General features: G+C 36.5%; 2 protein-coding genes across 2 annotated transcripts; both read right to left on the reverse strand.

Annotated features, from left to right (window-relative positions):
* Positions 1-1,713: 1,713 nt before the first annotated feature.
* Positions 1,714-15,942, reverse strand: LOC111788411 (uncharacterized). Its single transcript, XM_087126773.1, has 4 exons — positions 15,428-15,942; positions 2,677-3,126; positions 2,320-2,605; positions 1,714-1,952 (listed from the first exon to the last, which is right to left on the reverse strand). The coding sequence occupies exons 1-4, from the start codon at positions 15,872-15,874 to the stop codon at positions 1,816-1,818; spliced, it is 1,320 nt and encodes a 439-aa protein (XP_086982899.1). The 5' UTR covers positions 15,875-15,942; the 3' UTR covers positions 1,714-1,815.
* A 5,777-nt stretch (positions 15,943-21,719) lies between these two features.
* Positions 21,720-24,097, reverse strand: LOC111787956 (BTB/POZ and TAZ domain-containing protein 1). Its single transcript, XM_023668068.2, has 5 exons — positions 23,880-24,097; positions 23,540-23,673; positions 23,151-23,454; positions 22,720-23,033; positions 21,720-22,010 (listed from the first exon to the last, which is right to left on the reverse strand). The coding sequence occupies exons 1-5, from the start codon at positions 24,030-24,032 to the stop codon at positions 21,791-21,793; spliced, it is 1,125 nt and encodes a 374-aa protein (XP_023523836.2). The 5' UTR covers positions 24,033-24,097; the 3' UTR covers positions 21,720-21,790.
* Positions 24,098-25,536: the final 1,439 nt, after the last annotated feature.

The raw sequence follows: 25,536 nt of genomic DNA on the forward strand, positions 1-25,536 counted from the left end.
CTTAACATTAGGATTTTCTATTTGGTCGAGAGAAATTTTGAAATTTTGAAATAATATTTATTATATTTGATATGTTATATATATATTAGATATAAATAGAGAAAAATATATATAATTTGAAGTGATCTAATTTGTATTTAATAGATTAGATATATGACATATGAATAGAGAAAAATATTTAATTTGAGATGTTCCCGCTAAAATTAATATATTAGACATTAAACGAAAATACATATTTAAAATTTCAATGAGATTCAAATTAGTTATATTTCTTAGAATGATATGTCCATGCATGAGATTTTTATGTTGTTTTAGGGGAACAATTAGAGGTTCGCCAACTAACCTCTAATTGTGAACTCGATTCTTATCGAAGATTCAAATAACATTTTATAAATGATTATGCTTTATTTGTGCCATGTATGGACTATTAGAGGTTTTTTCAGTTAATTTTCTTTTGGTAAACCTATCCTGGAAGGGGTTCAAAGTAGTATTTTTATAAAGGTTGTAGAACTAAGATTGAGCCCTCAAAATGCATGAACCCTGTCAGAACTTTATAAATACTTTGTGGGTGCGGTGAGGGGATCTCCCACCACTCTCTAATCATGATATTGTTCGAATGAGCGGAAGGGACCACATAAGTAGATATGAGTTAGACTAAGGTCGCAACATCCTTTATGATGTTTATATTATGGCAACTAGGGAGATGTCAACTAACCCCTATTAGAGAATCTAAGAATAGTGTTCATAACTTTATAATGAGAACTATGAGTTGAAACCGATATCAGGGTCACACCTCGAGGACCTACTAGCTATAGGTCTATAATAATGATGATAATGACGATGACGATGATGAAAGGGACTAGTAGAACCTCTAACCAAGATACCTTAGAACTTAGAACCCCAAGAACAAACCATGAGAATTGATGGCCCAGACAGAGCTAAGAAAAGATAACTTATGACCTCCGCACCTGACCCTAAGGTGAGCTCACATGAACTGTGTATACTTAGGGTATAGCCTAAAAAGAGTCTGTAATTTAGAAACAAACTTTGAACTAGGAATAATATACACTATGGACAAATCAACCAAACATCAACATAAGACTTAAGAACTATGAGTTGAAACCGATGTCGGGGTCACACCTCGAGGACCTACTAGCTATAGGTCTATGATGATGATGATGATGACGACGACGATGACGACGACGACAATGATGAAAAGGGACTAGTAGAACCTCTAACCAAGATACCTTAGAACTTAGAACCCCAAGAACAAACCATGAGAATTGATAGCCATACAAAGGTAAGAAAAGAGAACTTATGACCTCTGCCCCTAACTCTAAGTTGAGCTTACATGAACGGTGTATACTTAGGGTATAACCTAAGAAGAGTTTGTAATTTAGAAACAAACTCTCAACTATGAATAAAACACCATATGGACGAATCAACAAAACACCATATGGACGAATCAACCAAACAACAACATAAGACTTAAGAATGAACTAAGAACTACAAGCAAGTTGTTTAATATTTTTGTACTCATCCATACTACTTTAACCTTTTCAGACGAAGTCTAGATCGTATTTTTTTATGACTTTATGTGTTCATCTACTTAGTTATCTGTATGTGTCATTTTATCGTATCGTCATCAGTAAAAACACGATTTTGTGTATGGATATTGAAACATAAACTAAATTAAGAACACAACAAACCATCTCATGAATAAACTTTTTTATAATAGACTTGTTCACTTACAAGAGATGAACTTTTGGTATGATGAAATTCATTGGTTCGTTAGATTGTATAAGAGCAAAACCTTCAAGAAATACCAACAGTCTTATTGAGTAGCCACAGCATAAGTGCAAGTTCAATAGCGAAAACGGATTTCAGCCATGTTCGATCCACCACGAATCCATACACTGTAATTCCTCCTTTGTTATTCCTCAAATATGTCACTACAACACAGAAACAAATACATGTTAGGATCGCACAACAACGCACAGAAGAATATTGGTTAAAAGTTTTATTGATGACTTCAAATATGTACACTGAGAGAATACAGTGGATGAAGAAAGTATATTTGAGAGCACTGTCTAATCGCGTATATATATAGTTTTAATTTACTAAATATAGGTTTAGCATATTTAATCCCGACTAAATATAATGTACCAAATCTTTACTAAATGTATACAATATACATATTCATACTATATATATCCCTACCAAATCCTTTACTATAACTAGTCATCTGGCTCCAAATCCGAACGTTACTCTCCATTCATAACATTTAAAACATTTAAGTTCATGCATGTTTTTACGTACCTAATGCCTGCCTCTTTTGGAATGAGATTGTATGAGCAAAAACCGGCATCAGTTTCATATCATCCTCGTCGTCCTCGTCGTCTTCTTCATCATCATCGGAGTTGAATTCAAACGCCGCAATCACAGATGCTGTCGGCGTCTCATTGTCGAGGTCATCGAACGTGTTTATAGCAGCCGATACGTGCCACTTGGCAGCAAGGCAAGTGATAGACTGTGCTTTGTGAGTGATCTTTGCAGCACTACGGAGGCATATGAACAAGCCTGTCACTAGGCTTATGGAACATAGCTGCATACTCAAAACTCATAGCTTTTTAACCAACATAGAAGAGAAAGAGATGAGTTAAGGAATTTGATTACCGCAAGTTGTCCAGTTTTTGAGAGATTAGCAAGAGCATGTGATCTAGTAGTCATCAAAAGAGAGATGAACTGACTGGCAGTGACCAAAATCAAAGACAAGAACATGAACACTCTGAAGCGATGGCTGATGATGGTCAAGGTTCTTCTGAGGCCCAAATGCTGCATCAAGATGGTGCCGACGTCGCTTTCGCGATGGAAGACGGAAACGAAGTCTTCGAGTCGGATCATTTGGAGGCGGCAGACGAGGCGGAAGAGAATACAGACGAAGAAGAAGATGGAAGTTCTGTAAAGCCATGAGAAGAGCTCTAAGGTGCAGGAGGTGATGTAACTAAGGTACATGTTGCCGTAGTATGGTATTTCGTTGGCCGCTGAGACGTACCACCAGATTTTGTAGGCTGCTTCGGCCATGAAACATGGCAGCAAGAAGAAGGAGATCAGCTCCATTGATCTCTGCAATTACATTCATAAAACAATTTATAAATGCCAAACACAAATATAATCTACGTGTATCTAAATCGAAATATGCTGAAACAAATAAATGAAGCAAAAAGAACAACTTGAGTAAGAAGAATTGAGAATGTTTGTTTAATCCACCACACTTAAATGGTGTGTCAAAGTTATCTATTTATAATAAAAAATATTAAGAGAATATGTCTAACTCATGAAGAGGGATCGTCGCTCTCAGCAACGATGCTGCCTTAGCTTTGGTGAGAATATGTCTAACCCAAGAAGTAGAATGGAAAACCTAGAGCAAGGAACAAAGACAATGTTGAAGCCGGAAGAGTCGCCACAGTGGGCAAAGGAGCCAATTTTGGCGAGAAGGGCAACGGCGACTTGGCTGGCGAAGAGGCCAGTACGGCACCTAGATTTCGAAGGTAAATCTCTGTAAAAGGTCGATGGGCTTATAGAGATTCTGTGTATTTCCGAATAGAACGCTGATGAGGATCCTGAGATTAGGGTTTATGTGAAGGATGAAGGGTTGATTGGGAAGAAAATGAGAGAGGCTATGTTGGCTAAGGGGAAACCGATTGTGTTGGAGAAGATGAGGTTGTATGTACAGAGTATGGCGAAGGGTGATTTGGAGGTCAAAAGGGTGGAGCCGAAGAGTAATCAATCGGCTCCGCTTGTGGCAGCCATGGAGACTGCCCCTGCGGCGTCAAAGCCAACAGGGGTGGTGGAAAAGATGAGTAGGAGATTCAGAAGCCATTGAAAATAAGGGATCATAGCCCTTAAATGGAAAGGACTCTGATATCATGTGAATGTTGGCTTAACCCAACGCATCTAAATGGTGTGAAAGTTATCTATTTATAATCAAACAAATGATAAAGAGGATATGGGGAGTAATACATAGAATAAATGGAAAGATACCGTGGTAAAAAAGAATCTAAGTATTTGTCTCATAATAAAACTCAATATGATATTTATGGTAAACTATAATTTAGTACTAAATATCTTCCACAATAATATGTTCTTCAGTTCTTTATGTTGTTGTGAATAAAGCATACATCACTATTTATAGGGAGAAAACACTAATAGATTTAACTTTCTCTCCCGGTTAGCAATATTAAAAATTCTCCTAAACAAAATACTAACAATTTTCCTAAATTTTCTCTGGCTACTAATAATTATCCTAAAATTACTCCACATTAACTTATTTTGCTAAGTCATGCTTATTGACTTACATTTTGTTCGTAAGCTTTACTTTTTCTCGAGATTCTTCGCTTCGGAAAACTCTCGCATGTCTGCAAATTTTTAAGGTCTTAGTAAGAATGTCTACACGTTGCTCTCTAGTGTCAACTTTACTAGTTCTCTGGTCAAATATGTCTTCTTCCCATGAAATTTTAATTCTGCTGTAATTTCTTCCACTCTTCATCAAGCTTACATGTAAAAACTTTTTGTAACATACTCCTCTGTTTTTTCAACCTTCTTTTTTTAGGCATGCTTCTAGGCTTCTTTGGTTGAGATGACAAGTTCGATGTTCCATTTTTATTACGCTATGGTGACCTCCTTCCTCTAGATCTCCTTGGTTGAGATGATAAGTATGACGAAATACACCGATTTGTAGGTTGCTTTCCGCTAATTGAAGTAGCCTCTGGTTTCTTCTTGACCTACTCTTGGGTTCCATTTCTCCCCATCCATTAGTTTCTTTTAGTTGGAAACGACCCACGATCGAAATATGTCGAAACAAATAATTGAAGCAGAAGAACAACTTGAGCAACGAAACCTAAAGCTCTTATGCTTTTCAATTCTCTTTGTTGTTGTGAAAATAACATACATCTCATTAGTATTTATAGTGGTGAAAGCACCAGTAAACTTTCTCTTCGAGTTCCTAAACTTTCTCCTCAAGGCAAGCAATACTAACAAATCTACCTAATTAAAGATTAACAATTTCCCAAAACATATTAAAGTAAATAACTCCTAAACAATTATCCTAAAATTGCTCTAAGTAATAACTTCTCTTGCTAAGTCAAGCTTACTAACTCACGATTCTCCTCCATAAGCTTGACTTTGATAGAGACTTTTCACTCCCAGCAATTCCCGCATGTTTGCAACTTTAACCCTTGCTAGGCTCTTGGTGAGAATGTCTGCACGTCTCTGTCTAGTTTCAATTGTACTTGGTCCCTAGTAAACTCTATCTTCTTCAAAAGAAATTTTAATTTTGCAACATCCAATTTCTTCCTCTTCTCTCTTATGTGCAAAGAATTTATCATCAAGCTTACATGAAGAAAATTCTTGTAACCTACTCCTCTGTTTCAACCTTCTTTTTAGGCATGTCTCTAGGTTTCTTTGGTTGAGATGACAAGTTTGAAGTCTCATTTCTCTTACGCCCTGGTGGTCTTCCTCTAAGCCTCTTTGGTTGAGATGATAAGTTTGATGAAACACATCGACTTGTAGGTTGCACTTCGCTGATTGAAGCAGCCTCTGGTTGCTTCTTGATTTATTTTTCAGTTCTTATTTCTCCTGACCCATTGGTTTCTTCTTCACTTTCTTGCTACCAACGTCAAGAGATACTTTTAGAAGATGTTGATAGTTTTTCAATAGTATCTTATATAGGTGGTTTCGCGGTTGTTTTACCTTCATCAACAGCGCTCCGTTTCGGTCATATATCTTGAGGAACGGGTCGACTATCCCCACTCTGCTACCTTCTTCTGTCATTTGACCAAGCCTAATAATATTGCTCTTCAAACTTAGGATGTAATACACCTTAGTCAATAGATGTTGATCGTCGTTCTTACACTGAAATAAGATAGATCCTTTTTCTTGGATTGGTACAATTGATCCGTTGCAAAGCTTCATGTTTCCAATAAACTTCTCATCAAGTTCTTTGAACTTTGCTGGATTTTCGGTCATGTGGTTGCTCACTTCGTTGTCTAAGTGCCACATGTTGGTCTCCACTTGGTCTTCTCAATCTATGAAGGGGTTGGCCATAACCTTCGCTTCATTGAGCATCAACAGGTTGGGCATTTTCTCGGCCAACATTTGTGTGGGCTTTTCATAATCCGAGAACATGAGGTTTGCCTCCTCATTGCGCTCCTTATTGCAACCTCTGCCGCATAATGCCCATATGTTCCACAAGAGTAACACTTGATCATACTCTTGTCCTTTCGAGGGTCGGCATTTTCATGGGTTTGTGAGGTATTGTCATGACCTCCTCTGCCACCACGTCCGCGGCCACATCCACAACCTCTTTTTTCTTTGTTATGGTTGTCAGGTTCGCTTGTACCTGAAAAAGAAGAGTCATCTGCATCTTTCTTTTTCGTTCCTGCGAACCACTCCTCATGTGCAAGTAAAAGGTATTTCTCCTCCTATTTATCTTCATAGCCACAAAGTCTCTTCTCATGGACCTTAAGATGACCAACGACCTCCTCAACCGGCATGTTCTTGAGGTCGTCGAACTGCTCGATGGAGGTAACGATTTGCATGAATCTTGGGGGGCAGCTCGAAGGAACTTCTTGACGACAGAGATCTCCTCCATCACATCGCCTAATGAATGGATGTCGCTAACAATCGTCGTCAACTTCATGGAAAAGTCGTCTATTGACTCACCGTCCTTCATGGGGATAGCCTCAAATTCACTCCTCAAGGTCTGCACTTTTGCTTTCCTTGACACATTCCACACCCACATGCATTGTTTGCAGCGTCTCCCACACTGCCTTTGCCAAGCCCTTCTTTGCCAACATGAGAAGAACGTCCTCTGAGACTGCTTGATAGATGGCAGCAAGAGCCATCCTATCTTTACGCTCCTCAATGTCACCATGCTAAACGACGTCCCACACGCCTTGTGCCTGTAAGTTGACACTCATCGTTATCGACCATGCTGCGTAGTTATCCTTTGTGAGTAACAGGTACTGGAGTGTTACACTCCACTCCTTTTCGCTCTTTATCGTTGTTACTTCTCCTTCGGTGACTTTGTATGGTGACGACATTTGTTTCGGCATCCTATGAGCTCTAATACCAAATGTTAGAAATGGTCCACGATCGAAATATGTCGAAACAAATAACTAAAGTAGAAGATCAACTCAAGGGGAGAGAGCTTTTGGAACAAAGAAACCTTAAGCACTTATGCTTTTCAATTCTCTTTGTGAAAATAGCATACATCTCATCAGTATTTATAGTGGAGAAACCACAACCGATCTCCTAAACTTTCTCCTCAATTTAAGCCACTAGTAACAAATATTCCTCGTTAAATACTAACAATTTCTCTAAACCTATTCAAGCTAACTCCTAAACAATTATCCTCAAATTGCTCTAGGTTAATAACTTCTTTTGATAAGTCAAGCTTATTAAATCACACTTCTTTTTTCGACCACTAACACCAATGGATACTGAAGATTTTGTGGTCTTTCATTAGTATTATGTTGTTTCGCGACCATTTACCTTCATCAACAAGGTCCGTTTCTGTCAAATATCTTAAGGAACAAGTCGACTAACTCCATTTTACTACCTTCTTCTATCATTTGACCAAGGCTAATAATATTGCTCTTCAAACTTGAGATGTAATATACCTTGGTCAATAGACATTGATTGCTATTCTTACACTAGAACAAGATGGATTCTTTGTCTTAGATCGATACAATGGATCTGTCGCAAAACTTCACGTTTCCAATGAACTTCTCGTCATGTTCCTTGAACTTTGTTCAAGCTTTCATCATGTGGTTGTTCGCTCCATTGTCTAGGTACCACATCTTTGTCACCACTTGGTCTTCTCCATCTACGAGGAGTTTCGCCATAACCTTCTCTTCATTGAGCACCACAGGTTGGGTATTTTCGCGGCCAACATCAATGCGGGCTCTTCATTATCCATGAATGTGAGGTTTGTCTCCTCATTATGCAACTTGTTGTAGCACTCTATCGCATAATGCCCGTATTTTCTACAAGCATAAACTTAACCATACTCTTGTTCTTTCAGGGGTTGGCATTTTCATGGGTTTGTGAGATATTGTCACGACCCCCTCTACCACCACGTCTACGGCCATACCCACGACGTCTACTTTCCTTGTTGTGGTCACTATGTTCTTTTGTACCTGAAAAGGAAGAATCAACCGCATATTTCCATTTCATCCATGAAACCACTCCTCATGTGTCAGAAACAGATGATTCTTCTCCTCTTTGTCGTCGTAGCCACGAAGTCTCTGCTCATGGACCTTAAGACGACTATCGACCTCCTCAACCAACATGTTCTTAAGGTCGCCAAACTGCTCAATAGAGGTAACAATCTGCATGAATCTCAAAGGAACTTCTTAACGAGGAAGATCTCCTTCACCTTGTCACCTAGCAAATGGATGTCTCTGGCGATGGTCATCAACTTCATGGCAATGTCATCTATTGACTCACCGTCCTTCATGTGAATAGTCTTGAACTCACTCTTCAAGGTCGGCACCTTTGCTTCCTTGACACGTTTCACACCCACATGCATTGTTTGTAGCGACTCCCACATTGCCTTTGTCGAGTCCTTCTTTGCCAACATGAGAAGGACGTCCTCCGAAACTGGACGGTAAGAGCCATCCTATCCTTACGCTCCAAAATGTCGTCACCATGCTAGATGGTGTCCCACACGCCTTTTACTGTAAGTTAACACGCATCTTTATCAATCATGCTGCGTAGTTACTTTTATTGAGTAATGGATATTGGAGCATTACACTCCCTTCTTTCCGATTTTTATCATCATCATATCTCTTCCGGTGACTCTGTATGGCAACAACATTTGTTTCAACATCCTAGCTCTGATACCAAATATTGGTTTTGAGCCATGATCGAAATATGCTGAAACAAATAAATAAAGTAGAAAGAACAACTTGAGATGAGAGTTTCTTGGAACAGAAGAACCTTAAGCACTATGCGTTTCAATTCTCTTTCTCTGAACACCGTTTATCTCCAGGTTAGCAACAGTTAATAATTCTCCTAAACAACAAACTAACAATTTTCTTAAAATTGCTCAAAGTTAATAACTACTAACAATTATCCTAAAATTGCTCAAGTTAATAACTTCTTTTTTTGCTAAGTAAAGCTTATTAACTCGCACTTCCGTAACAATAATTTGATCAAATAAGCTCCAAGAACCTAAAATCTATACCATAACCCTTGTTGGTGGCAACAAAAATTGAAGTGAAATTGAGAGGAGGAGTGATTTGAATGATTGGAAAGGGAGGTCATTTTATAGAACGAGATTTCATTGCTTCCTGGAGTTGGTTGGGATTTCTGTGGATGAAATTGCTTTCACCTCCTCCTCCTCAGTAGTAACTAAATTTGTTAAACAAATTACTACTTTTTCTATCTTTAGAAATGTATCTACTAGTGTCCCTTCAACACCCTCCCTTAAACTGAATTCTGCAGAAACCAGTTTAGGACTTCACTTGATATACATCTTGGATTCTGCACATCCCCATCTTTCTTCTAAGCTTCTCGAACAATGGTAGTTTCAAGGGTTTTGTGAATAGGTCTGCGATTTGTTCATCACTTCAGCAAAAGTTGAGTTCAATAATGCCTTCTTTACACAAATCATGCAAGAAATGAAATCGAACATCGATGTGCTTACTCCTCCCATGAAACACAGGATTTTTAGACAACTAAATAGTTGACATATTATCACAATATATAACCGTCGTACCTGGTTGCTTCTGATTAAGAATTTCAAGCATTTTTCTTAACCAAATTGCTTGGCACGAGCATGCTGCTGCTGCCACAAATTCTGCTTCTGTAGTTGAGAGTGTTACAATAGGTTGCTTCTTTCAAGATAAGCAAATAGCTCCTGAACTCATCATGAAAATACTTCCTAAAGTACTTTTACGATCATCTATATCACCTCCATAGTCACTATCTGTATAGCCAACCATCTTCGGATCATCTCCTTTCTTGTAGAATACCCCTAAATCAAAGGTTCCTCTCACATAACGAAGTATCCTTCTTGCTGCATTGAGATGTTTTTCCGTTGGATGCTCCATGTAACGACTTATCATACTAACCGCATACATGATGTCTGGTCTTGTTGAAGTTAAGTACATCAAACTTCTCACAATTTATTTGAAGTGTCTATTATCAACCTCTCGCCCTTCAATATCCTTGTGCAACTTCAAACCCAATTCTGATGGAGTTCCAAATGTGCACTCATCCAATTTAAATCTTTCAAGTAATTCTTGAGCATATTTCTTCTAACAGATAAAGTTACCTGCGGGAGTTTGAGTAACGTCTACTCCAAGAAAATATCTCATCAAACCAGGATCTGTCATTTCAATTTCCTTCATCATGCTCTTCTTAAAAAATTCAAACATTTCTTCATTATTGCCAGTAAATATTAAATCATCGACATATAAGCAAATAATGAGAATGTTACCTCCCTTTTCAGTTTTCACATATAACGTATGTTCATACGGGCATTTAGTGAATCCCATCTTTTCAAAATGAGAATCAATGTGACTATACCATGCCCTCAGAGCTTGCTTCAAACCGTACAAAGCTTTCTTCAACTTGTATACTTTTTCCTCTTTACCTTTTTGAACAACACCTTCTGGTTGCTCCACATATACCTCTTCTTGAAGCTCTCCATGTAGGAAGACCGATTTCACATCAAGTTGATAAATAGGCCAAGATTTTTGTGCTGCAATAGAAATTATAAGCCTGATAGTATCTTGACGTGCCACTGGTGCAAATACCTCCTTATAATCAACTCCATACTTCTGCTTGTATCCTTTTGCAATGAGTCACGCCTTGTACTTATCCACCTCACCGTTTTCATTTAACTTGGTTTTGAAAACTAATTTTACTCCGATTGTTTTCTGTCCTCTAGGAAGATCAGTGAGCTCCCAAGTCTTGTTCTTCTCTATGGATTTGATTTCACTTTCCATAGCTTCCTTCCATTTCTTCTCCTTTATCGCTTCTTCATAGGCAATTGGATCACTCATAAAGAATGCAAAATAAGTACTATCACTTGATTCATAGTCCATCTCATAATCAACAATCCAATTTGGTCTCTTTCTTGTTCTTGGATTTCTTTGATTATGATCATGATCTTCTTCTACTGGTTCTTCTTGTTGAGCTTGTGATGAGCTTCTTCATGCTCATAGTGAGGCTGAATAGGGGCTTCAGTTTGTTCTTCTTCAAGATCTACAGGAATCTACTGATTCACAGTGTTCTTTTCTTCCCATGTCCAAATCTTCTTTTCGTCAAAGATTACATCACGACTTACCACCACCTTCTTTGTCAAAGGATCATAGAGCTTGTATGCCTTAGAAATCTCGCTTACTCCAAGGAACACACACTTCAAACTCTTGTCCTCAAGTTTCTTCCTTTTCTCATCAGGAATGTGTGCATATGTGATGCATCCAAAGATTCTAAAGTGGTCTACTGCAGGTTTTCTTCCGCTCCATGCTTCTTGTGAAGTCATATCTCTAACAGAAAAAGTAGAGCTCCGATTGAGAATGTGAACGGACCGCACGACAGCGTCTGGCCAGAATTCCTTCGGGACTTCTCCTTTATTTAGTAAACTTCGAACCATGCTGAGAATAGTCCTGTTTTTCCTTTCAGCCACACCATTTTGTTGTGGTGTATATGTTGTTGTTAACTGCCTCCTTATGCCCTTCTCTTCACAAAATTTAATAAACTCGTTTGAGCAGAACTCTCCACCTCTGTCAGTTTGTAAAGCCTTAGACTCTTCTTTCAATTTCCGTCTTCATAGTAGCACAAATTTTTTTGAAGCAATCAAAGACTTCTGATTTGGCGTGCAAGAAATAAGTCCATGTTTTTCGACTAAAATCATCGATGAGGGTCATGAAATATTTCTTGTCACCATTTGATGCTGGAGAGATGGGACCACATATGTCTGAATGAATCAACTCCAAAATCGCTTGAGCTCTTCTTGATTTTCCGGATGGAAAATAATTTCTTTCATGTTTTGCTACTACACAGCTCTCGCAAATTTCTGTTGGAGGAGTAATGTCTGGCAACCCAGTTACCATCTTCTTTGAAGACAACGTCTTTAATCCTTTGAAGTGTAGATGACCATACCTAAAATTCCAAAGCCAGGTGGTATCTTCTTTCTTCACCATCAAACTTTTGGCAAAGATATTTAACGTCAACGGATATAGACGGTTGGTGGTCATCTTCATCTTAGCAATCGATCCTCTTTTGGAATAATAAATCTCACATTCATCATTTTGGAATGTGATCACATACTCCTTTTCTTGTAACTGACTGATACTAAGTAAGTTGGCCTTCAAATCAAGAATGTAGAATACATTAGAAATAGACTCTACAAAGCCATTTCTAGTCTTGATATCTACGGTTCCTTTCCCCATCACTTGGATAGTTGAATTGTTTCCAAGAGAAACCGTAGTATGACAATTTTCATCCAGAGTTGAGAATAATTCCTTACAACCTGTCATATGGTTGCTGCATCCAGAGTCTACGACCCATACACCTTGATTTGCAACCTTCATAGCATGGAATGACATTAACAATGTTTCTTCTTCTCTTCTCTCCACAAAATTGGATTGATCTCTTTTCTCCTTTTGGAGCCTGGTATAGCATTCATTTTTGTAATGTCCAAGGCGTCCACATCTGTAGCATTCCACCTTAGACTTGTCAAAGTGTCTCTTACCTTTGTTGTCATAATCGTTTCTGACTAGATCTGCTGACCTGCCAACATCTCCACTTCTTTCTCGACTGCCTCTCCCACGACCTCTGCCTCTTCTTTGCCCTCTACCTCTAGGGCTTGAAGTTTCACCTGGTGTGGATATCTTTAAGGCTGTCATCTCCTCTATTACACTTGTACGATTGAGTCTCTGTTCATGTACTAACATGGAGCTTTGGAGTTCATCTATTTGCATCTCTTCGACATTGTTTGCTTCTTCGATAGAACATACAATGTAATCGAACTTTGGAGTTAGTGATCGCAAAATCCTTTCTACGACCGCAACATCCGTGATTGAATCACCATGCATCCTCATTTTACTTGCAAGACTCATAACCTTGCCAATATAATCATTCACCGTTTCTCCCTTTTGCATTTGGAGAATTTCAAAGTCTCTTCTAACTGCTTGAAGTTGAGCACGTTTTACTCTCATTGAGCCTTGATACTTCCTCCTCATAGAATCCCAAAAATTTCCTTGGATGTCTTCTTCTTAAGCATTGTTTCCAAGATAGTCCTATCAATGGACTGAAATAAATAGTTCTTGACCTTCAGGTCCTTCAACTTCGATGTTGCCAACAGTTGCTGTTGACCACCTGAGAGTACCTCGCCTTCATTTGGCTCTTCATAACCCGTCTCCACCATATCAAAAAACTCCTTTGATCTGAGAAAATTTTCCATCAACATCGCCCAACGATCATAGTGACCATCGAACCTCGGGATGGCGGGCTGAACGTAGCTCTCAACTTGTTTTTCTGCTGCCATTCTTGCTACTGCAAGATCGCTCTGATACCAGTTGTTGGTGACAACAAAAATTGAAGTGAAATTGAGGAGGAGTGATTTGAATGATTGGAAAGGGAGGTCATTCTATAGGACGGGATTTCATTGCTTCCCGAAGTTCGATGGGATTTATGTGGATGAAATTGTTTCACCTCCTCCCTCTCTTGGTAACTAAATTTGTTAAACAAATTATACTTTTTTTAGAAATGTACGTCCCTTCAACAACCATTTAAAAATAATAATAAAATATTGAAGAAAACTTACACCTCTCACTCCTCATCTAATAAAAAACTACATTTATTTCTATACGATACCACTAAAAATGATTTGTACACTAAGGTTATTTTTTAAAAAGTTATTTTAATAATAAAAAGCATTAGGTGAGTCTGAATTTTTTTCATTAAAAAAACTTAACAATAAGGTGTTTTTTTATTGTTTTTAAAATGTAAAATTATATTCAGCTTTCTATAATTTAAGAAATTTAGGCTTATTTTTAACTAATGATTTCTAGAACGAATGTTCGGTGAAATCTAAATTAAATAAACCTATTATATACAAAACAAAAACTATTTTAGCATCTAGGTTTATAAATTGTTTTGATAAGTAACACTAACTTGTAACACATTTTTATATTTTAAATTTGTAATAATTTAATTTATGCTAGAATATAAAGACTTAATTATTATATATTAAAATTTAGAGATTATCTTTTTTTTTTTACAAATTTAAAAGTATTAAATTGATTAAAATTTAAATGTTTTTTTTTTTTTTTTGTTACTAACTAATTTTTTTTTTTTAAAAAAAAAACCATTTAATTTTATAATTTGTCTAAAAAATACTTTAAACTTTAAAAATTTCAATAATACTCTTAAACTTTCAAAACAATCTCAAAAATATCTTTAAACTTTCAAAATATATATATATATATATATATATATATATATATATATATATAAATACCTTTTCTTTTTTTAAAACTTCAAAAATACTTCAAAACATTTTTTAACCATTTAAAATTTAAAATTTTAAAAATATGGTTGAGAAAATTCATGGTTTATTTTGAAACACTTTTGACTTGTTTTATTAATTGGAAAAATATATTAATTTAATATTATATATTAGTGATTGGACAACTAACAAACAAGTTATGCAAATATTTAAAATCATTTATTAAAATTCAATAGTTAAAAGTGTCCTTTTAAAACTTTAAAACCAAATAATTAACCACTTTATTTATTTATTTATTTTTATATCTATATATATATATATATAACAAAATATTCTCTCTTGAAAATATTTTAACTTTTGCGAGGGAATTCCACCCCTGATTTACGGGAATACATCTCTATTGGTATGAAGTCTTCTAGAAAATCCCAAACCAAGCATAAGAGCTTACACTCAAAGAGAACAATATGATACTATTGTGTAGAGTTGTGATTCCTAACATGGTATCAGAGTCATGCCATTAATTTAGCTATGTCAATAGAATCCTTAAATATCGAATAAAGAAGTTGTGAGCCTCAAAGTGTAGTAAAAAATGACTCATATGTCGAACAAAATGTGCATTTTGCTCAAGGGCTCTAGAGAAGTGTATTTTGTTTAAGGGTTCTAGAAAAAGAAGTCGAGCCTAGATTAAGAGGAAGTTATTCGAGGATTGTTGGGAGGGAGTCCTACAGAAGCTAATTGAGGCTCTATGGTGTACGAATACATCTTTATTGGTACGAGGAAAAAATGGTTAACTTTCCCATTTTTTTTATATAAAAAAAATGGTTTAAATAATAATAAATAAAATGAAGAAAATGTTGAGAGAAAACTGGAAATGGCGAGGAAAAAAGAAAGGAAACGGACCTTTAATTGCTTGGAGTATTCATCGCGAGCCTTGTGGCTGGATTCACAGAGCTTATCCAGGAACAGAAATCGGCTCAATCCCAAGTGGCGGAGCCAGGCGGAGAGGCAACCGAAAGAGAGCGTCGCAACGGCGGAGAGAGAGAGCTGAACGACCACATGGAAAGGCCTTCGATGATCTTCGTCGCAATCGGAGCAAGAAAGGGCGAAGTGCGATGCGATCGGGACGGCGATCGCGAACGCGGAGAACAGGAAGCAGGACAGCGTCGCGGTGAAGGGATTTGAGTGATCCATTATGCAAATCCATTTCAGAAACGATTCGAACCTCCGAAATTCGGCGGAATCCGATTCCGATTCCGATTCTGATTTTCGCGAATTGATTTGAGATGGAGACGGAGATGGAGACGGAGATGAAGATGGAGATGGAGATTTCTTCTCCGGATCTTCCATGGCTTGGGAGGAACAGGGGAGAGAGAAGAATATTTATGTTTTTTTTTTTTTTTTTAAATTATTATTAACCATAATATTATTCTGTAATTACTATATAATAATTATGATTTTTTTAATTAACTCATTTTCCTCAAAAATTAAACTACAATAATGTTTATTGCAAATAAAAATAATCAAATAATTACTAAATAATAAAACATAAATTAAAATGTTTAAGGACATAAACCTGAAAATTGCACACAACCTAAAATTGATGGGACAGTTATGCAAGAGGATACTTGTACTCAACATATTTTTTCCACTTTCTAATAGCTAAAAAAAAAAAATTATTTTTAACAAAAATTATTATTAGGTTTTAAAAAAATAATAATAAATTAATAAATAAATAAAATAAAATAAAAACAATTATTCCCCATCTCTCCCCCAATAATCTCTCCTCGACCCACCCCACTGCCAAAATAGATATGAAAAAGGTCAGGTCATGATAGATAGGATGCCTCACATTAGATTTACAGGAGATGAGATTTACATGAGAGAGAGATTTGAGATTTCTCTAAGTTATATCTCAAGATAGGTCATGATAAATAGGATAAAAAAACATAGAATCAATTAAATTGGCAAAAAATAATGGCTAACATAATTCAAAATGTAACAAACAATGAAGGGAAAGGTTTAAGCAGATTTAGGGTATCATAATCTCTTCTCCCCTACAAAAACAAATACAAACACAACAGAAAAACTAAAAGCTCAAGATTTAATTTTGCTAGAAAAAGATTTTGCATTTGAAGAGGTTTCATTTTATTTTATTTTATGATATTAATTTATTAATTTGGTTACAATTAGTTAGTTTTGAATTAGGGATTAAAGCCATCCTCAAAGAAAAAGTAAGAATGGATTAAAAGATAATAAACAGTTAAAAGGAAACAAACAGAGAGTGAAATTAAAAGAAGAGGAAACACATTAAGAGACAGGGAGGGAACGAATATAGTTGAAATTATCTGGAAAATGTTAATGGGAATTAAATGGTTTGTATGAGCATAATACTATAACAAACATATATAAATATTTCGAGACTTAACTCATGCAAACTCTAACGTTCGCATGAAGTATAACACATGGACCAATATAAATTAGAGAAACAATTTTGTAGAAGTTCAAACTTGAAACTGATGTCATGGGCTCACATAGGTTGGCTTGGATTTCAAAGAACAGAATCGAACTTTAATTAAAGATATATTCTTGACAACAACTTAAGCTAACCAGGTAAGTGGTCTTACTATTGGCTTGGTTATATTTGATGTTGACACGTGCCCCGTAGTTCTGCACGTGTCATATATATTATTGTGTGAATTGTCTATGAATCAATATGTTTCTTATATGTTATATATATGTTATAATATGTGAATTGTATGATAATAATTACGGTACGATGTGTTCAATGATATGTTTCAGATAGGATACGAGAAGGATGCACAAAACGAAACGTTACAATAGGAGTAAGATACGTTCATGAAACGTTAAAGTTAGGTTACATACCGGAGTGTTATGGATAGGAGAGATTGATGAAAGAATATGGTTAGGTTATAGGTAGAAAGGGATAAGTTTGTGATAGATTGATAAAACGATAGCGTTAGGAAACGTTCTTGTGATGATATGACTAAGGTACCGTAACGATATGACTATGATAGGTATAAGAACGTTAAGGCTATGATAAGTTAGGGAACGATATGACCACGAAGTGTTTACGATATGACATGTTTATGATACTATTGGGTTTTATGTCCTAAAACGCATAGTTGGTAAACAAAAACATATTCTATTTTCAATAAAGTTATTATTGATGTTTATTCAGTAAAAATCGTTATTGAATAAAGTGAATTTTACGATCATTAATCCAAATCCAATAAACTAAGAATACTCTGGCTATAGTAAACAATATGTAGAGACATAAGGGTGGATCAAGTTCAAGTATACAGTCAAAATGATCTATAGTACAGGGATAAAGCTGAGTACCTTATCATGGGGACACTATGAATACGACCCACTTTTGTATATGATATAAACAATGTGATCACTAAATTGTACATGTGGAGACATGTGAGTGGGGGCGCTCTATGCAATGAGTATTGCATAAGATCGGACCATGAAGAAAATCACTCTCACTTTATAATGTCGTTTACTATTGATATTGATTTTTTCACTCGATGACCTAGGTAACTCAACCTTATTCAGAATTATCCTTAGATTTGCATGGGTGAGAGTGGTCCGAGTTCGCCGACTCAATAAGCTTCCCATTTCAAGGGTAATAGAATTCACTCCTACTTGCTTTTAGGGATAGTAGAGAGGTTGTTCCTTTGAGTGCTGACTCCAGGTCTTGAACAAGGGGTCCCACCCTCTCATTGGCCTTAGAGGGATTCGGTTTGGTGGTCGGACCACAAACCAATCGTTCATTAGAGAATCAGTGGGACTTAAGGAACAAGAAGTAACTTTAGGGGTAAAAACGGTAAATTGACCCAACTCTAATTACGAACAACCTGTGAATGATCGACTTACTAATCATGGTTATATCAAATGGACAGAAATATTCTATAGTGAGGGGAGTGCAACTACTAGGGGGAGTGTCTTAGTAGTTAACGAATGTTGGTTAAAAGGTTAATGAGTTTAGCCTGTTAATCTCGGATTGTTGGAGCCCATGATCTATAGGTCCATTAGAACCCTCTGCTAGCTCATATCGAACTAAACCTTAGAACAGTGTGCGAGTGAGTTTGAAGTGTTCAAACTCAAATTAGGGAATATGGACTAAATATATACGATATATTTAACCGCATTTTGATTTAATTACGAATTAAACAAAATGAGAGAATTAGAGATATTTGAATAATATTTAAATATTTTAATTATGAACAGGGATTCATAATCCATATGTGCCCATTTGAATTAATGTTAAATATTAATTAAATTGTTTAATCAATCATTTAATATTATTTTGATTTGAAATTAATTATTTAAATTAATGGTTAGAATTAAAATAGAAAAAGTCAAAAGGTTCACTTCACTTAATGGAAAAATCTATGTCCAAACTGGCATGATTGCCACATAATCCCACCAATTTGAGTGGAATTTTGAATGTCAAAATTTGGTAATCTCAAATTTGAATGAACATGCAAATATCACTCTAGAAATGGAGTGATTAAGGTACATGGATTTTCTTCTTGAAAATTTTTGAGAAAATCTCTCAAAACTCTCTTCTTGCGTATACTAAATTCCTATCAAGTTTAGTCACTCACCTGATTCCACAATCCCATTTTAAGGCTAGAGAATAGTAGAGAAGACACTGGTGGTGGTTCGAAACCAGTTCGTGAGGAAAAAGAAATTTGAACTACAAAAGGTTAGTATTCAAACTCATCGAGTTTTAATGCTTTTGAACATGCTAGCTAATTTATTATAACTGATGTACTTAGAGTGCCTAAGATCCAAATTGCTTCTACACGTGTTATAGTAACACCATCAGATATGGTATATTGTGATGTGATATGTTATGTTTAAATTGTTTTGTGTGACCATTGATGTAATTGTTGTATAAATTGCACGTTATGAAATGACATGTTAAAAGCATGGAGGGTTATGTTATGTTTTCTAAATTGTATGTATACAACATGTTATGAATAACATGATATCACGATAAATGAAATGAAATATAACTCCGTTAGCATTATGCATGATATGATAACTGAAAAATGAGAAAATATATGATATGAATGTAAAACGATAGCGGGGTTATATTTAATAATGTTGAAAATAGAAAAATATTAGGACCTCATGCATTATGTGTGCTCATGCATGGGGGGATACCCATATTTCATCACGATGGGCAGGGGTACAATCATTATGTTTTACAAAATGATGCTGATAGGGGTACGATCATTATGTTTTACATAATGCTGCCGGTACGGGTACGATCATTTTGTTTTACATAACGTTGTCGTGACGATTACTAGTTCTAACGGGTGTCTAGCCTAAGGAGCTCCCAGAGTATGCTCGCCCGACAAGGAAAGTGGCCCAGCGGTGTGCGAACTGACTGGTGAGTCCATACTCGCACGTATGGGCTGTGTGTAGAGTATATGCTACACATCCAAGTTACTCGTTAGGATAGTACTGTAGGAAAATAGATTGAAAGGATAGGTCCCGTCATTGCATTCGCATGTTCTCACATTTAACCCCAATAGTGGGGTCACTTAATGAGTATTTCTTTAAATACTCAAGCCATGTCCTACTACATTTTTCAGGTTAAGGCAAGACGTTCCTGTACGGCTGACGACGGCATCGCAACTCGAGACCATGACACATGCATAGGGTAGTCGTATTATTTTCTTGGACTTATGCTAGAATGAGATTTTTTTTTTATTTAAACGTTTATTTATTTTATTTAGTCTTTTATTGTGTCATTTTTAAGTGTCTTCAAACACGTAAGTTTATGGCTGTGTTTTAAGCTGAAGGCTATGTTTTATGAAAGTTTAAATAAAGTATTTCCACATTCATGTTTATGACATGTATACAGTAGCGATCTTAAATTAAGTAGAAAATTTCGAGTCGTTACAATACCAAAAAAAAAAAAATAGTATTCAAGAAAAAAAATAGTTTAGATCATGATGTGAATAACATCAATGCTCGGTTGGATGACTTGTTTTATGTATGATGACACATGGACAGTGACTCCTGCACGTGTCATGTGTTTTGATATGATGATGTAATATGTTAGGATCATATGAGATTAATGACGAAATGATACATCACGTATACATGGTAGTCATCACATAACTTTATATGGCAAGATAAAAATTACATACATAGTGTAATGGATATCACATACATATATAGCATAACATCATATGTCAATATACAGAGCACATAAGCATAACATAAAATAATATGGTAAATGCAGGGGCCATGAGGCATGCACCATCATACATCATTCAATTATCTAACTTCAACAATAAAATCACCTACTTGGTTGGCTTGGCTGTTACCAACTAATTAGTAGCTTCTCCGAAAACTATACTTCAATGTTTAATTTCAGCTATGTCAATCCATATCACATACTTAAAAGACATATCCATATCTTATTCTAGCTAAACATAATGATTATTCCAATATTAATCCTAAAACTATCTAAAATTGAGTAAACGAGAGTTTTACTAACCTCAATTACCCTTAATAAGGTTAAAATGGCTTGAGGAGGGTCAAAAACTTAGGAAATGGTATAGATTTGTATCTTGAGTTGTATAAGTTGACAAGTCGAGTCGCCAAGCTGTCAAGTCGAGCCAAAATTGAGCCATCAAGATGAGCCGAAGCAAGTAGAGAAGCCGAGCCAAACGAGTCCTCACAGGCTAGGTAGGTCACGCGTCGGGCACGTGCTAAGCCAAGGGTGAGGCACAAATTGCCACTCAAGTCGACACACAGATGGGCTTAGGTCTCTGTTTCTCTTCATCTCTCTCGGGTGTATGTGGAAGTTGCAGAGACCAAGAAAATTGTGTTGGTGAGGGATGTGCGAGAGTCGGGAGTTTTAAAAGAGTGGTGGGCGGTTATCCACGCGGGTTTGAATTTTTGAAATGCAAACTTGATGTCGAGTGGGATATAATATATTAGCCTTAAAGTTCTAATTTTTCACTTTCAAGTGAGTTTAGATACATAATACTTCTTTATTATCCAATAGTGGCTATACAAAAACTGTTAAAACAAAACAGGTGAAAGGGGAAACCCGCTCCTCACAAAAACAAAAACTTCAATTCAATGGAATCCAGTATTCATCCATCAACCAGGAAATTTTTTTTAAAAAAAAAAAAAAAAAAAAAAAAAAAGCCTCTCCTAGTCGTCTAGTGACTCTCCATCAAACAACACAAAATTTCATTTTTCATTCTAGGCGGTTAATAACAGCGATCGATTTTGTTCGACCGTTTGTAATCTGCAGCTTCTGATGTGGGTGTTGCTCATGGTGTCTCCTCGATGAAGCTGCGGTCTCTTCCTTTTGGTAAAAGTCAGAGAAGAAATGGTTTTGGCAGCCATCACCTTTTTCATCAGAACCTTCCACTTAGCATCGTCTTTTCTATTCTCTTGCTGCATTTTTTGTTTGAACTGCCTGTCAAACCCAAAGGGTACCTTCTAAATTTAGAATTTTGGTATTTTCATTCAAATCTTAATCATTGGTGTCTCCACTCCAACAACCACATCAATTTTCATTTCTCAACCATCCATCATTGACTAAAACACGCCAAATTGACAGGGAATTTTGATTATTCGGCTTTTCTAAAGCCACCCCCTAAGACTTTTTGTTGAAAAGAGGCGTAAACTCCTTGCACGCCCACCGTCAACAATCATATTTAATTGAATAAAGAAACCATATGGAATGCGTGCTTTTGTTTTGATCAATCCCTTGTTGAAGATGGTTGGGAGAGAGTGTATCCCTTAATTTAGTTATGTCAAAGGAATCCTCAAATGTCGAGAGCTCCGATGTAGTCCTTTGTTTGAGGACTCCAGAGAAGGAGTCGAAAGGGAGGTTATTTGATGGCTCTATAGGCCTCGGGAGGCTCTATAGTATACTTTGTTCGATGAGAGGATTGTTGGAAGGAAGCCCCACATTTAGCTAATTTAGGGAATAATCATGGGTTTATAAGTAAAGAATACGTGAAAAATATCATACTATTATAGAGATTATTATAGAGATTTGTAATGAGGTGAATGGTCAATTCCTTTACCCAAGCAACTCAATTACGGTTGAACTTAAAATCAAGGTTTGGAAAAGATTAGTGAGTGCTATGGCGAATAAAAGAGGGGTAACTAGAATTTACCTGCAGAGAGGGACTTTGCAAGCATCGGATTGGTTGCAGATGGAAGCATGCAAGCGTAGAAGCTGCCACATTTGTTTGCACCGCCAGCAGCCTCCTTCATGGGCTCTGTCCTTGCACGTCGCAAAGTGCTTAATCAGAAGCTGCACACCACGACACGTTGAGAATTTGGAACAGGGCTTCTTTGTGGGTTCAGCGTCGTGTGGACCAACGTCTGTGCATCCTTCTTTACAGATGTGCTCCACGCACTCTATTGCGTCGCTTAGCTGAAGATACATCCTCTTCTCCTTCCTCTGCCTTCTGCACCTCTTTTTCCTCTATTCAGATACAAAGAATAATAACCAAAATTAACAATTGAATTCCATTGAGTTTTTGTCAACGCATGAACAATAAAACAAACGAAAATGGAATCAGTGGAATAAACAATTGAATACCAATTCGGATTCGTCAATGAATTGAAGAATTTGAAGCTCCAGCCAAGAGTCATGCTCTTGCAGGAATTTCCAGCCCTCCGATTTCTCGACGGCCTTAAAGTGTCTCGACACCATTTTCATGCAGCTAAGCGAGAGATCCGGTGCATCGCACAGTCTTGCGAGTTGGAGTATATCTATAACACTATCGATCGTCAATTTTCGAGCCAAGTACTTGCTGCATCGCTGCTTTAAATGTGGAACGAGGTAGACATGCGATAACGCCAATAGATGAATTCCATATTCCCTCAGACATTCCTCAGAGCACCTGATGGAAAACCGACGAGTTTAGACTGACTGAGCCGACTTTGACCGATTCTAACTGCTATTTGGTAAAGAAATTGCATACTGACCTAGATGTGAAGAGGAATTGAACAAACGAAACGACTGCCTCGCTCGGAACACCGAGAATCCGAATCAGTTTCTCGGAGCTTCGATGCTTCCGCGATTCGTCGATGATGTTTTCCAGTACAGATGAAACCGATGCCTAAAATCAAAATCAATTCGATAGACAAAAAAAAAAAAAAATTAACAACAATAAAATCAGATCCTCTAATCCAACGCAAAATCAATCAAATCGCAGGCTATTAAATGAAAGAAATAAAGTTGTGAACCCTGATCCATCAGGTGTGATTGCAATCAACCGACATTTAAGGCAAAATAAAAAAAGAAGAGAGAAATCCAATGGAGTACCAGAATGGTAGAATAAGCCGGAATCCGAAGTCCGCTTGAGGTAACAATATGGATATCCGGCTCCGGCAGCTCCTGAAACTCAGAACTCCGATCATTGACGGCAGCGGCGGGAGAATGAGGGTGAACTTCGTAAGGAAGATGAAGGGCTTCCATGAGCAAGATCAATAAAGAGAGCGATATAGAAAGAGGAGGAGACAATAGATGGATGTGGGGTTGGGCATCAGAACATCGGGATATATATAGACGGCGATGTAAAGGGAAATTTGAAGTGGAGCCCACTGAAACGGAGACGCGCTTTTTAGCTTCGCGCAAAGCAAGTCCCAACCCAACTAATCTCGACGTGCTCGTTTATTTCGATACCAACTATAAAAACATACCATTTTTATTTTTCATTTATCTCTAAATTAATAAAAACATAAATTATAAACACATTCAAGGTAATTAAAATTTTAAATTGGAATTATAAGTTTATGATTATAAATCTTTTTTTTTTTTGGTGAAGTTTTAATAATTATTAATTTGGATTATTTCAATTTAGCTTTAAGTCCTTTTTAGTAAATAGCTCCCTAAATAATAATCTAAGCCTTTTATATTAATTTTTATTTGTTTTGGACAAGCTTTCACACTCTGGTAAATAATGTTTCATATGATTAGCCATATACATGACCCTAATAGAATCATGACATGACCCAAATGAGCTAGTACATAGCGAGAGTGACCGTATATGTATATGCACATCGTATCACGTAGATGATCATGATGGTTAGGGTTTAAATTTTTCAAGTAAATTTGTAACAGCTCAAGCCCACCACTAGCAAATATTGTTTTTTTTTTTGGGCTTTCCCTTTCGACTTCCCCTCAAGGTTTTTAAAACACGTTTGCTAGGGAAGGTTTTCACACCCTTGTAAAGAATGTTTCGTTCTCCTCCTCAACTAAGGTAGGATCTCACAAAAATTGAGCAAAAAGCATGTGTGATTAGCCAATTAACGTAGTTGTATACTCGTAAGCTGCTGAAACCGACGTTGAATAAAGTTAAAATTAAATACACTCAAAAAGTGAAAAGTCCCAAATTATAATCCATATTATATACAAAAGTAATCAATATTAAATAAAGAAAAAGCAAGTTGTGTTGACTTCTTCAACTCATACACAATTGGATGCAATGGAAAAATGTTAAATCCACGTAGGCCCGACCTTTTTGGAACATAAGCAAATATCTTATACAAAAAGGGCGTTCTTTTTGATCCTACGTGGAAAGGATAAACCAACTCAAGTGGAAAGGAAAAGGCCATGTATGCTAAAATGACCTTTGGGATTCAGAAGAAGCAATTAATTTCCTTCCTACGTGGACGTTTTTCCAACTCAGCCGATCTCATCCACTTTGTTTCCATCTCAACCATACATAACCTTGCCACGTAGCCTCCCAGTTGTCAATTCAGAGGATGTCATGGACAGAAGCATTGTTTATTTTCTAGTTGCAAGGAAATAAAAAAAAAAAAATGGATTTTATGGTTTAGGATTGTGATGATGAATTCCGACATAGTGTTGAATAATAAAATAAGATTAAATATATAAAAAATAAGCAACATGTGATTATTATTTATTTTGTTGCCTTTGGGTTTTGCCCCTTCAATTAAATATATATTTTGAAAGAAAA

Source organism: Cucurbita pepo, chromosome 9, assembly GCF_057944985.1.
Source record: "Cucurbita pepo subsp. pepo isolate OVF chromosome 9, ASM5794498v1, whole genome shotgun sequence".
NCBI classification, from domain to species: Eukaryota; Viridiplantae; Streptophyta; class Magnoliopsida; order Cucurbitales; family Cucurbitaceae; genus Cucurbita; species Cucurbita pepo.